The 13,943-nt window shown below is 48.9% G+C and overlaps 2 protein-coding genes across 5 annotated transcripts in view; one reads left to right on the top strand and one right to left on the bottom strand.

Moving 5' to 3' along the window:
- Positions 1–9,256: 9,256 nt before the first annotated feature.
- On the bottom strand, positions 9,257–12,829 carry si:ch211-222l21.1 (parathymosin). The gene is made up of 5 exons (XM_038773636.1): positions 12,602–12,829; positions 11,524–11,610; positions 10,791–10,860; positions 10,423–10,517; positions 9,257–9,692 (listed from the first exon to the last, which is right to left on the bottom strand). The coding sequence occupies exons 1-5, from the start codon at positions 12,644–12,646 to the stop codon at positions 9,624–9,626; spliced, it is 366 nt and encodes a 121-aa protein (XP_038629564.1). The 5' UTR covers positions 12,647–12,829; the 3' UTR covers positions 9,257–9,623.
- The window catches only part of zgc:154075 (uncharacterized protein LOC556929 homolog), a 332,990-nt gene continuing 331,019 nt past the window's right edge, over positions 11,973–13,943 (top strand). For all 4 annotated transcript variants that reach the window (XR_005457420.1, XM_038773628.1, XM_038773630.1 and 1 more), the window contains exon 1: positions 11,973–12,062. The gene's annotated coding sequence lies outside the window, so the exon portion shown is untranslated. The remainder of the gene's footprint in view (positions 12,063–13,943) is intronic.

Here is a 13,943-nt window from a genome sequence, read left to right on the forward strand (position 1 = left end):
TGCAAACTGCTTGTCCTTGCTAAGATTGTTTTTCCCTGCAGCCTTAGCAGTTCTCCATTTTGTAGCCCAGTGTCCATCTTAGGTGGCTACACATCTATCCTGCCAATGGATTTGCAGCATCTAGCATCATGGTACTTCTTCGGGGTTTTTAGGTGTCTGCAGTATATAGTGCAGGTCTGGGAGCCATACAGGAGGGCAGGTATCACTCTTCTGTAGACCTCGGGCAGCAAGATGGCACAGTGGTTAGCACTGCTGCATACGGCACCAATGACCCGGGTTCGATCCCGGCTCTGGGTCACGGTCCGTGTGGAGTTTGCACATTCTCCCCGTGTCCGCGTGGGTTTCACCCCCACAACCCAAAGATGTGTAGGGTAGGTGGATTGGCCACGCTAAATTGCCCCTTAATTGGAAAAAGAAAATTGGGTACTGCTCTGTAGACCTTGAGCTAGGTGCCGGGTCTGAGGGCAAAGAGTAAATGGGTGGGTGTGGTGAAGTCTGAGAAAACAAAGACTGCAAAACCTAGGGAAGGAGTTAGATAAAATCTGTAGCTTGGTAAAACAGTGGGAGATGCAATTTATTCCAAATATGAGGCACTGCACATTGGAAAGAAAAATGGGAATAGACACATCAGGCAATGCAGAACCCAGGAAAGGTGGGATCTGTTACTATAGAACTACAAAGAAAACCAGAATGTTTAAAGTGGTTCAGTGAGAAGGGCAGGGGCTGTTCTGAGTGTCCAGTTTATCGGCACCAAGACATGGGAAATAAAGGTCAGCCTCAGAGTGATGAATACACAGCTCCAATCTTCAGAGAATTTCATATTCTCTGTCAGCTTGCTAATCCTGGATATGTAATTATCCTCTCCGTTTAACAGTATGGCTGTCAAAGAATCCCATTTGTTCTGAACTAGTATGTTATAAGCACAGGATGATGACCAGGGGAAGAGTGGGACCCAATAGGGAACAAATGGGCAATCTGTGTGTGGCGCCGGAGTACGTGGGCGAGGTCTTCAATGAATATTTTTCATCCATATTCACTAAGGGGAAAGATATTGTAGGTGGAGATTTCAGTTGGGACAGTTAAGTTCTAGAGCATATTAAGATTATTAAGGATGAGGTATTAGACATTTTTAGCGGGCATAAAGGTGCTGAAGTCCCAGGGCCTGATGAGACGTATCCCAGGCTGCTATGGGAGGAAAGGGAGTGGATTGCTGACGCCCTGATGGAGATACTTAAATCCCCTCTGGCTGCAGGTGGAGTGCCAGGTGACTGGATGATAGCTAATGTGGTACCTTTATTCAAGGGCAGTAGGGATACGCCAGGTATTGCAGGCCAGTTAGTCAGTGGGAGAGAAATAATTAGAAAGATTTTTGAGAGACAGGATTAATCAACACATGGAAAGGCAGGGATTGATCAGAGATAGTCAGCAAGTTTAATTGATGGAAAATCCTAACTAATTTAATTGAGTTTTTTGAAAAGGTGACGGAGGCAAGGTGGCTAGCATTGCTGCCTCACAGTGCCAGGGACCCGGGTTCGATTTCAGCCTTGGGTGACTGTGTGGAGTTTGTATGTTCTCCCCGTATCTATGTGAGTTTCCTCCCGGTGCTCCGGTTTCCAATCACAATCCAAAAATGTGCAGATTAGGCGGATTGGCCATGCTAAAATTGCCCGACTTCCCAATGATGTGCAGGATAGGTGAGGTTACAGGGATAGGGCGGGGGTGTGGGCTTAGTTAAGGTGCTCTTTCGGAGGATTGATGCAGATTTGATGGACCGAATGGCCTCCTTCTGCACGGTCGTGATTCTGTGGATTCTATTAGCTCGATATATTGATGAGGGTAGCACAGTTGATGTGGTTTAGATGGACTTCAGTAAGACTTTTGGCAAGGTCCCACATGGAAGGCTGGTCCAAAGGGTTAAAGTCCATGGGATCCAAGGTACGGTGGCAAATTGGATCCAAAATGGGCTTGTTAATAGGAGGCAGAGGGTGATTGTAAGCCTGTGATCAGGTGTACCGCAGAGATCGGTGCTGGGATCCTTGCTGTTTGTGAAATACATTAACCACTTGGATGTGAATGCGGGAATCGCCCCAGGACCCCAGGTTCGATTCCCGGCTTGGGTCACTGTCCGTGCGGAGTTTGCATATTCTCCCCGTGTTTGCGTGGGTTTCACCCCCACAATCCAAAAAAAAGATGTACAGGGTAGGTGGATTGGCCACGCTAAATTGCCCCTTAATTGAGAAAAAAAGAATTGGATACTCTAAAATGTTAAAATCATTATGCCAATGCCCCCCAATGGTCCAAAATGTATAACAGGTTGTCCGTCTACAGAAAAACCCTGTGCTTGATGCCCCTCCCTTGCACAATCCCTCGACACTCTTTTTTTAAAACTAATTTTTATTGAAATTTTTATAAAATATAAACATCTCAACTCTATTAACAAAACAACCGCGGTAACACCCCAAGAACAACACCCACCCAACTTCAAAAGCAACTACAAACAAAAGAAAAAAACAAAAGAACACCTAAACAACAAAAGGGAAAGAGATAACACCCGCCACATCCCACAAACCCATGTACACAGTTCTCCCTCCCACCGATCCAAACCCCCCCCCCCCGGTTGCTGCTGCTGCTGGCCTATTTCCCTACCGTTCCGCCAGGAAGTCCAGGAAAGGCTGCCACCGCCTAAAGAACCCTTGTACTGATCCCCTCAGGGCAAATTTCACCTTCTCCAATTTAATGAACCCCGCCATATCATTGATCCAGGCCTCCACACTTGGGGGCCTCGCATCCTTCCATTGGAGCAAGATCCTCCGCCGGGCTACTAGAGACGCAAAGGCCAGAACACCGGCCTCTTTCACCTTCTGCACTCCCGGCTCCACCCCAACCCCAAAAATTGCGAGTCCCCAGCCTTGTTTGACCCTGGATCCCACCACCCTCGACACCGTCCTTGCTACCCCCTTCCAAAACTCCCCCAGCGCTGGGCATGCCCAAAACATATGGGCGTGGTTCGCTGGGCTCCCGGAGCACCAAGCACACCTGTCCTCGCCCCCGAAAAACCTACTCATCCTCGTCCCAGTCATGTGGGCCCTATGCAGCACTTTGAACTGTATGAGGCTAAGCCTCGCACAGGAAGAGGAGGCATTCACTCTCTCCAGGGCATCCACCCACGTCCCCTCCTCAATCTCCTATCCCTCGACACTCTAAGCGTCATTGCAATGCTGTACAGTCAAGGCAAATAACAATGGGGAGAGCAGGCCTTGTCCCACGACGCAACCCAAAATATCCCGAACTCAACCAGTTCGTCCACACACTTGTGACCGGTGCGTTGTATAGCAACCGGACCCAGTCCACAAACCCCTGCCCAAACCCAAACCGGCCCAGCACCTCCCACAGATATCCCCACTCCACCCGGTCGGAAGCCTTCTCCGCGTCCATCGCCACTGCCACTTCCTGCCCCTCCGGGGCATCATACATAATCATATCACGCAACCTCCTCACATTTGCCAACAACTGTCTCCTTTTCACAAACCCCTTTCGGTCCTCACCTATCACCCCCGGCACACAGTCCTCAATTCGTGAAGCTAACACCTTCGCCAACAACTTAGCGTCCACATTCAACAACGTTATCGGACGGTATGATCCACATTGCTCCAGATTCTTACCTTTTTCCAGTGTCAGGGAGATGGTTCCTGCGATAATGTTGGAGGGAGGTCCCACCTCTCCCTAGCCTCATTACCTTACCCACAACAGGTGTCCCCCAAACTTTTTATAAAACTCCATCAGGAACCCATCTGGGCCTGGGGCCTTCCTTGCTGCATCGCCCCCATACTCTCCATCCCCAACCTCAACCCATTAGGGGCCCCCAATCCCTGCACCAACTCCTCATCCACCCTGGGAAAGTCCAACCCATCCAGGAACCGCCACATTCCCTCCTCCCCGGTGGGGGCTCTTACTCATGCAACCTCTTGTGAAATACCTCAAACACCCCATTCACCCCCACCGGGTCCAGCACCACCCTTTCGATCCCGTCCTTCGCTCAACCAATCTCCCTCGCCGCCTCCTGTTTCCTAAGCTCGTGGGGCAGCATCCTACTCGCCTTCTCCCCGTACTCATACTGCCCCCCGGCCCTCCGCAACTACCCGACCGCCTTCCTCAAGGACCCCAATCCAAACTGTAGCTGGAACTTCTGCTTCTCTCTCAACAACCCTGCCTCCGGGGTCTCCGAGCACCTCCTGTCCACCCTCAAAATCTCTTCCACTAGTCTTTCCATCTCTGCCCATCCGCCTTCTCGCTGAATCGGCCAACCCCGCCAATAACGTTGTGTCCACCACAAAAAAGTCAATCTGGGAATACACCCTGTGCTCATGGGAAAAATATGAAAATTCCGTCACCTTCGGCCTTCCAAACCTCCACGGATCCACACCCCCCCCCCCCCCCCCCCCCCCCACCCCTTCAGCTCCTTCGCCACCGCCGACACCCACCCCGACCTCAGGCTTGACCGGTTCAAAAATGGCTCAGTGACCGTGCTAAACCCCCCCCCCCCCCCCCACCCCGCAATGATCACCCAGTGCGAGTCCAGGTCAGGAATCTTCCCCAGCACCCGCCTCATAAACACCACATCATCCCAATTTGGGGCATAAACGTTTACGAGGACCACCGGCATCCCGCTCCAGCCTCACACTAACCATCACGAACCTCCCCCCCCCCCCCATATCTGCCATCATGTTCCCCACCTCCAGTGCCACCTGCTTATTCACAAGCACCGCCACCCCCCCTTGTCTTCATGTCCAGTCCCGAATGGAATACGTGCCCTACCCATCCTTTCCTCAACCTTCTCTGGTCCCCTATCTTTAAATGCATCTCTTGTAGAAAAGCCACATCCGCCTTCAGACTGAACAGGTGCACGAACACACGTGACTGTTTGACTGGCGCATTCAACCCCCTCAGGTTTCACATGACCAGTCTGATTGGGGGTGGGGGCTCCCCGCCCCCTTCCCCTGCTGATTAATCATATCCCTTTTTGGGCCAGCTCCTGACCCGTGTCACGCGACCATCCCAGCCAACCCTCTGATGTCCACCGTCATCACTCCCTTTCCAACTGCCCCACAGCGGCCATGCTCTTGTCAGCTCCCTGCTCCCCCAAACAAAACAGGAACCGCATCTCCTTTTCCAACCACCTGCCGACCACCCACTGTGCCCTCATTAACTAGCCCACCCAGCTAGAATGGCAGCCCTCAACCAAATCCTCCCAACCTCCTACACCCCCCCCCCCCCCCCCCCCCCCCGGCCGGCTTCCCACACAACCCCCCCCCCCACTTCCTCAAGAAACAGATAAAAGGTGCACTCACCCTTAATGCTCCCCAAGCACCTCGCACATAATGCACCAAGCACTTCTCCAAAAATAACCAAAAGAAAACACCTCCTCAAAAGTTCAATGTCTTGGAGCGTAGTCACCGGCAAGGGGGGGGGGGGGGGGGGGGGGGGTTTGGCGCTGCCGAACTTTTGTAACTACTACTGGGTGGCCAATATAGCCATGATTAGGAAGTGGGTGGAGGGGGGGTCGGTGTGGGAGCAAGTGGAGGCGACATTGTGTAAAACCACAAGTTTGGGGGCACTGATAATGGCACCTCTTCCGTTCTTGCCGGCCCGATATTCCACAAGTCCGGTCGTAGTGGCGGCTCTGAGAATCTGGGGACAGTGGAGGAAATATAAGAGAGTGGAGGGAGCATCGGTTAGGACCCCGATCTACAATAACCATCGGTTTGTACTGGACAGACTGGATGGTGGGTTGCGAAGATGGCAGAGAGCAGGAATTGGGAGGATGGGAGATCTATTTATAGACGGGAGCTTCCCCAGCTTGAAAGCCTTGGAGGATAAATTTGAATTGCCAGCAGGGAATAGGTTTAGATATCTGCAGGTATGAGACTTCTTAAGAAAGCAGGTTCCAGCCTTCCTGCTGCTGCCACCACGGGGGATACAGGACAGAGTAGTCTCCAATACCTGGGTGGGAGAGGGGAAGGTATCAGATATCTATCAAAAACTTATGGAGTCGGAGGAAGCTCCGATAAAGGACCTAAAGGGCGAGTAGGAAGACGAGCCAGAGGCAGGTCTGTGGGTGGATGCCTTAAGCAGGGTGAACATATCCTCATCATGTGCCAGGCTTCGCCTAATACAATTTAAGGTAGTCCACCGGGCACACATGACGGGGCCCCGATGAGCATGTTTTTTGGGGTAGAGGACAGGTGTGCGAGGTGCGCAGGAGGCCCACCAAGTCACGAGCACATATTTTGGGCAAGCCCAAAGCTTAGAGGGTTTTGCTAAGGCTATGTCCACGGTACTTAAAACACGGATGGGGCCGAGTCCAGAGGTGGCGATCTTTGGAGTGTCGGAAGAGGCGGGAGTCCAGGGGGCGACAAAGGCTGACGTCTTGGCCTTTGCCTCCCTGGTAGCCCAGAATGGATCCTACTAATGCGGAGGGACTAGAAACCCCCGAAATTGGAGACCTGGGTTAGTGACATGGCTGGGTTTCTCAGTCTCAAGAAAATAAAGTTCATCCTAAGAGGGTCAATGTTTGGGTTCACCCGGAGGTGGCAGCCGTTCATCGACTTGCTTGGGGAAAATTAAAATGTCAGCAGAAGCAGAAATCCAAGGGGAGGAGGGGTTGCGGGCTAGACTATTGCTTAATTGGTGGAGGTGTGAAGAATGTGATGGGGATGGAAATGTTTATTGTACCATGTTTATGTTGCTGTTATTGTTATTATTACTATAAAAACTACAACTACCCTAATAAAAATATATTTTTTGAAAAGTTCAATGTCCACCTTCTACTGCCAGGCCATTGTCCCTCAAAACCTCCATCACCTATTCTCAATTCTGGAGTGACCCAGACCGGGTACAGCACTCCAAACTTCAGCACGACAGTCCTCCACCTTCAGTCTCTTTTGAGTCTCGCACATCACCCCCACCTGCCCCTCGTGCTCCCTCACTTTCTGGAAGTCTTGGCCCTGGAACTCCAGCCTCTGCTCCAATTGGTCAATCCCTGTTTTGAGCAGACCTACCACCTTGGCCAGGTCCGCCTTCCTCTGCTGGCTGAACTAATTTACAAAGTCCACCAGCTGCTTGACCACTGGGCTGGGCAGAACAGGCCTTTGCCCTCTGCCATCTTAACCTATGGCCCACAGACTCTCCTGCTCCACCAGCTGTCTTCTTCTGACCCACTCCTAGTTTGTGGATCCATCCACCAGCCGCACCAATTCACCTGGCACTCCAATATCTCTTTCCATCCAAAGTCCCACCCCTTGCCTTTATTAACCAGGGCATAGAACATAAGGTCTTGTTTCAACCACTTATGAGGACACTATTGCACTGGAGGGCTGCAGAGAAGATTCACCAGGTTGCCTGGGATGAGTTTCAGCCAGGGAGACTGGATAGGCTTTTGACAGGGTGGGGGCCCAATGAGATTTTTGTTACTACCACTACCCTTTCTCAAGTAAAGTAAATGGGTTCTGCTTTCCCCATCAATCATATTTGAAAATGAACACATTTAGACTCACTCACCATGCAAATGATAACTATGTCACATTTTCCCATTCCATGTCAGTTCTGCTGTTTCCCTGAAGTTGGGCAAAATCCCACATCTTGAACCAAAATCATACTATAGTTATGCAGCCAAATGCCATAATTTCCACGTCATGGCAATTTACAGAATTAGATTGAATATTTTTATATTTTTCTGCACCCACTAGTTAAGAATCCATAAAGTTCCTACAGTGCAGGTGGCCATTTAGCACTAACCCACCCAGAGCATCCTACCTGTGCTCACTCCCCAATCCTTGTAACCCCACCTAACTGGCACATCTTTGGACTGAGAGAAACCCCACACAGAATGTGCAAACTCTACACAGGCACCAAGGCTGGATTTGAACCCAGGTTCCTGGCACTGAGACGGCAGTACTAACTCATTGTGCCACCCATCTTTAGTCAGTCTGCATTGTCAAGTTGTTGAAATCTCAAGAGGTGGATATGTATCATGGTATCTCAGAACCTGTCCTGAGCTAGTGGTTTGCTGCACCAGGGAGTATGTTTTCACACTAATAATAACCACTTGTCACAAGTAGGCTTCAATGAAGTTACTGTGAAAAGCCCCTGGTCACCACATTCCAGCATCTGTTCAGGGAGGCTGGTATGGGAATTGAACCCACGCTGCTGGTCTTGGTCTGCATTACAAGTCAGCTGTTTAGCCCACTGTGCTAAACCAGCCCCAACACTAAGACGTACTCACCCATTAATCCCAACCTCCATTGCCCATTAATCCCAACCTCCATTGATTGCAAGTTCAAACATCTAAATGCAAAACCTCCACCTTGATAAATGTACAAACTCTGGCCCCTTCAAAACAATGGTTTTAGCCAAACCTCTAATTTCCTTTCTAAACCTCTAACCTCTTTAATTTCCTTTGAGTCATCGGACTTGAAACGTTAGCTCTTTTCTCTCCCTACAGATGCTGCCAGACCTGCTGAGATTTTCTAGCATTTTCTTTCATTTCTGAATCAAGCACCCACAGTAATTTGTTTTTATCCTTTCTAAACCGCTTCACTTTCTCCAATCAATACATTGGCCCCCTTCTCAGTGTACTCATCTACCCTATAAAAACCCAATTAGATTGCTCGAGTGTTAATGGTTCCCTGTGTGAAGACATTTTTGAATGCAGAGCCTGTAGTGCAAACACCACTAAAATTAAATGAATAAGCACCTCAATATCATGGGGAAAGTAGCAAACAGTGCAGAGCAATAACTTAAGAAAAGAATACTCTTGCCCTCCATACAAATTGTTCAAACACTTTTTTAAAAAACCCAAAGATTTATTTATAGTACTTAACCAGAATATACAAAGTAGTGGTCAAGCAAGAACTAATGAGGTATACAAATTTAACCTTGTTCAATATGGAAAAATGATACTACTTAATCAAATTACTTTTTTTAAACCACATACAGGGTTTTTAAGCATAGGTTACAATGAGTTCAAAAAGAAATTTACAAATTGAACCTGTCAATTTTTGCTGGAATTGTTTTTGCACCACAAACAATATCAAAGTGACAAATTGTGGAGCTTGAAGAATGTTAAATTTTTTTGTTACATTTTGTATTTTTGTACAGAATAGAAGACCAGGTTTATCTTCCCCCCCTCCCTCCCCCCCCCCAGTTAACAAGACCTACATCTTTGGCCTTCATTGCATAAGCTCTACCCTAAACACAATTTACAAAAAGAAAAAAGGGCAGTTATTTATTTTTTCTTGAAATAAGAACATGGTCAGTCAACTGTAAAACATGTGCTTCTAAAATGTACAAATCCAAGTTCTAAACCCATTTCAAAACAGACCAGAAAACATTTATTACAGCATTCAAACCCATTACAAATGTGGTTGTACAAAGACCATATAATAAATAACTTCATAAAAAACAAATATTCCCCAGAGCAATGCCTTGGACAGGTGTTACAGGAACCAGTTGTACAGTACAATATAAAACCCACACTCTGCAAATGTACATTTAAAAAAAGCACAATCTCTACAATGTGAACCTGACCACACCATCAAGATATAAAAATTCAAACAAAGGAATGTTTAAGCTTCTGCCTTGGGTTCTGTTGACTCTCCATTTTCTGACTTTTGCCTCTTCTTTTCAACTTCACCCTGAAAGAGAAAATCAAAATTAGAAGGCAGAAAATAAAAGTTTGGGAAAACAGAAGTCCTGGGGCTGAAGCAGCAAGCTCCAGCAGTAGGATGGTAACATGCAGAAAGGCTCCCCAAGTGGCAGATAGTGGTATGGCAGCATTTCAGTTTCTTGTCAACAGTCTCAACTTCAGGACGCATTAGAATCCCCCAGTGCAGGAGGCTATTTTGACTCATTGAATATGCAGCAACCCTTCAAAAGAGCACTCTGCCCATGTCTCTTTCATCCCTGGGCACTAAAGGGCAATTTAGCATGGCCAATCCACCTGACCTGCACACCTTTGGACTGTGGGAGGAAACCAGAACATCTGAGGAAACCCAGACAGAACATACAAACTCCACAGACAGTGACCCAAGACCAGAATTGCACCCAGGTCCCTGATGCTGAGGTAGCAGTGCTAACCACTGTGCCGATATCAGCCTGTATAATTTGCAACCTCATTCTCCTAATTAATTTTGCTGTTGATTTTTAAAATACAATTGAATGGGGATATTTTAGACCTAATCTCATACCCATATCTCACTTCGTATGACTAAGAATAAACCTGTAATGCCTATGGACAAGGCTTTAGGTCTACCTCTGGAGATATTTGAAACATCTCTTGCTAGCACTGCCTGCTGATTGGGAGATCACAGACCAACTCTCCTCAGGACATTTTGAAACAGGTGAATGACTACAGCCAGTACATACCTGCTCCACAGCTGGACGCTTCACTGCATGTCCCTCTGTTTCTTCTTCCTCCTCAGCACCCTCTTCCTCTTCACCATCCTCCTCTTCACCCTCAGCTGAAGATAAAAAGTTGCTATTTACCAAAACCTTCACACAAAGCTCAAACAAACGTGACCTTTCTATGCATCAGGCTTAGATTCATCACAATCAGGGTATTTCCACTACATTGACTGCAATTAGCAAGGAATTTTTTACTGAGCCAAGATAGTTTGATCAAAGTCTTATTTAGAAACATTTTTCCACTGCCATTAGTCTAATAGAATGATGACTTTGACATGGTTAACTATTACCAGTCTTACTGGATTTTTGTGAACATTCCTCCTACTTACCATCTTCCTCCTCCTCCTCATCTACTTCCTCTGCATTTTCATCAGTGTGTTCAGCCCCATTTTCCTCCTCCTGAAACAGAACAAAATCATTAGGGTGGGGAAGAAACAGTAAACCTGAACTTTCAGGTGCATGCTTGATGGAAGACTGCTCTACGGGCGTGTGCAGCTGCATACATTTCTCTCCCCATTTCAAGATATTAATGCCAACTGACCATCAGCTGTCACTGAACCCCCCCCCCCTCAAATTATGCCAATATTTACACAAGACAGCTGCATTTATATTTTGTCACACTTCCCAGTTTAGGGATTTAATATTACTTCGCCTGGAATGCATCAGAATAGTGAACGGCCATTTGGGACACCTGCACAAGTGTTAGTAATGCATGAATCGTCTTATACTCGACTCTGCTAAAGACTGACTGTACTGTCAAAAGGCAGGCAGCAGAAGCCGGCACACAAAACCAAATCGCTACAAACGTTTACTGGATGTCGAATTCCTGGACACTTGAAGGGGTAGTTGGGAGAACACCTGACCATCCACTCGCCTTTGGGGGGGGGGGGGGGAGAAAGAGAAGAGAGGCTCGAGTTACAAACCAAGGGTTAAACCCCGGGTAAATAGCTACGTTCTCTTTTAAATCGGAACGGATACGTTTGAAAGGAGCATTGAGCCCTCGGCAAAGATTCTGCCAGCGAGGCTATTTGAAAATCTTCTACAAACAATGTGAATACTCACTGTTCCATTTGCTGGTGCATCCCCGCTGCCATTCTCTTTCTTCTCAGTTTCCTCCACAGTCTTTTCTTTTTCTTTCTCTTTCAGGTCCTGCAACACGACACACAAAAAACCCAAACAGTTGAGAAAATGGTCTGCGCTCTCGCCGATCTGTCCAACATCTCCCCCGACTGTCCCATCTCTGAACCTCGCCGACGTCCCAATCTGACACTAATCAATAAAGTGGCGATTTCCCCGCCTTCATTCGCTGCCCTCACCCCATTGGGTGCCCGTGACAAGGGGGCCGCGCTCCGCCAATCGGCTGCAACACACGTAGCCTCCTCGCGCGCCGACCCTGGGAGGGGGAGGGGCCGCACTGGCTCGCGGCGGCTCACCGCCTCCCCCCGGCGGCCGCGCGCGACCAACAGGCTCCGCCCCCCCCCCCCCTCCAGCCGCGCGGAAAAATCCGGCGGCGGCAAAGAGCGGGAAGCGGGGGCGCGCGCGCGCGCCGGGGGAGCCGGCGGTTGTTTGACTTTTAAATCCGAGCAAAGAGGCGGCGCCGGGTGAGTGTCTCTGCCCCCCTCCTCCCTCACCCCCGCGCTTTCTGAGGGGAGGAAGCTGGGCTCGGGATCCTGGGGATGGAGATGCAGAGTCGGGGTCTGAGGTGAGGAGAGGGAGCCAGTCCCGGGCGGCTGGATCAGCCATGGGGAAGCGGGAAGCCGGAGATGGGAAACAGCACCGATCCCAACCCGGAGCCCGCCTCCCCCATTTGATCCCTCAGTCAGCATCCATCAAAGCGGCTCCGGCAACATCCGCAGCTCCCTTCCTCCGCATCCCGCCATCAGCAACTTCCCAACTTTTAAAAATAAAACTTATCAAAGCTGAACAAAGCCGGGCTGATGGGGGCGGTCGGCCGCCTCCCCCTCCGAGCCCAGAACCCCATCCAGCCCGGGTACCACTCCCGCTGCCAGCACGGTGCGTACCGCTCACAAAGGCAAATTCCCCATAACAAAGGGAACACGAGGAAGGTTTAAACAGCAACAAAAAAAACACAATAAAACGTCTTTTTAAAGTTACATTTTTATTAAAATAAACTGCTCACCTTGGGTTTGACCTCTTTGGTGGTGTCCACTACGGTATCAGCCATTCTGAGCAGCTTATGGGTACGGGTAAATAAATTACACAATTCTTAAAAACGGACCGAAAAGTCGGATCGGGGCTGCTTTATCCCTTGTGGTTATAAATAATACTCTCCGTGCAGCTCCACTTAACTCTCACACGCTGTGAGAAGGAATGAGGCGCCGTGTGCCGCGCTCACTCTCTTAATACCTCCGCTCGCGGACATCCAGACCCGCCCCCGCCTCCTCCAATTGATCCAAGGACCTGCCCATCAGCTGGCTGGTCCCGTCCCCTCCTCCTCCAATTGATCTAAGGGCCTATCAATCAACCCTTCGGCGCCGCCTTCCCCTCCAGCCGATTGGACCTATGCAAATCTCTTGACTCGTGATTGGTGCCCCTGCTGATTATTGCAGTCACGCCCCCCGCCGCGCCCATTGGCTGCATGCTAATTACTAACCCTCCCCATTTCTGTCGTACTGGTCCCGCCCCCTGCTCCAGCTGTCATTCACCCGAAACACGTCATTCCTATTGGACAGGTTCGCTGACGTTGCCAGCTATCATTCAATCATCGGAACCCGCCCCGCCTCCTTGTCACTGGCCCCGCCCCCTTGTCACTGGCCCCGCCCTCAAGCTGTCAATCGCCCTCAGAGGGCACTTGCAATTGGAGAATGTGCTTCACTCTGTGTGCTGATTGTATCCCAATGTATCCGCTCCGCCTACACTTTCAATGACGCTCGGCCCTTTCGCCCATGTGGAGGAGAGGCTCCCTCTGATTGGTGCTTCACCCGTCAATTATTCACCATCTTCATCATAATTGGCAGCGACATGAAGCCTCGCCTTCCTTTCATTCGCATTGGCAAATCCCTCAGAATATCCCCGTTTGATGGTTAATCTGATTGGTGCCTTTTTAAAGGTCATCTTCTCTAATTGCCACTGTCCAGAAGATTGTCATGTCGGAGCTTTTTTATTAAAAACAGTTTGATTGGCGTTGGAAATTTTTTCTCTCCCCCCTCAACCCACTAATAAGATCCATTTCGTGAGGTACTGCCACCGTTATGGCAAACTGAGTCAATTTGTTGGGCGTTTGCAAATGAATAGCCAAAATATTAATGACTTGAGTTAACCGTATGCAAATATATGCGTTATAATCTTACGTCTGCATACCTCAAAATACATAAAAACAATCGTTTACAATGAACTTTTGTTAAGAATACCAAAGAACTTTCCACAAGTAAATCATCAACATTGACAATTTTTTTGATAATGGCGAGGATCAAAATGTACATTTTTTTAAAAAACACCACGATGCCGGAATTTATGTTCAA

This window comes from Scyliorhinus canicula, chromosome 16 (genome assembly GCF_902713615.1).
Source record: "Scyliorhinus canicula chromosome 16, sScyCan1.1, whole genome shotgun sequence".
NCBI classification, from domain to species: Eukaryota; Metazoa; Chordata; class Chondrichthyes; order Carcharhiniformes; family Scyliorhinidae; genus Scyliorhinus; species Scyliorhinus canicula.

What these genes read in the sequence shown, in the direction of transcription:
- si:ch211-222l21.1 (XM_038773636.1), bottom strand. Translation starts at nt 12,646, where the DNA reads ATGGCTGATACCGTAGTGGACACCACCAAAGAGGTCAAACCCAAG. An exon ending in CCAAAGAGGTCAAACCCAAG is followed by an intron (nt 11,611 to 12,601) that starts GTGAGCAGTTTA and finishes GTCGTGTTGCAG; the next exon opens with GACCTGAAAGAGAAAGAAAA. An exon ending in AGCGTCCAGCTGTGGAGCAG is followed by an intron (nt 9,693 to 10,422) that starts GTATGTACTGGC and finishes TTTCTCTTTCAG; the next exon opens with GGTGAAGTTGAAAAGAAGAG.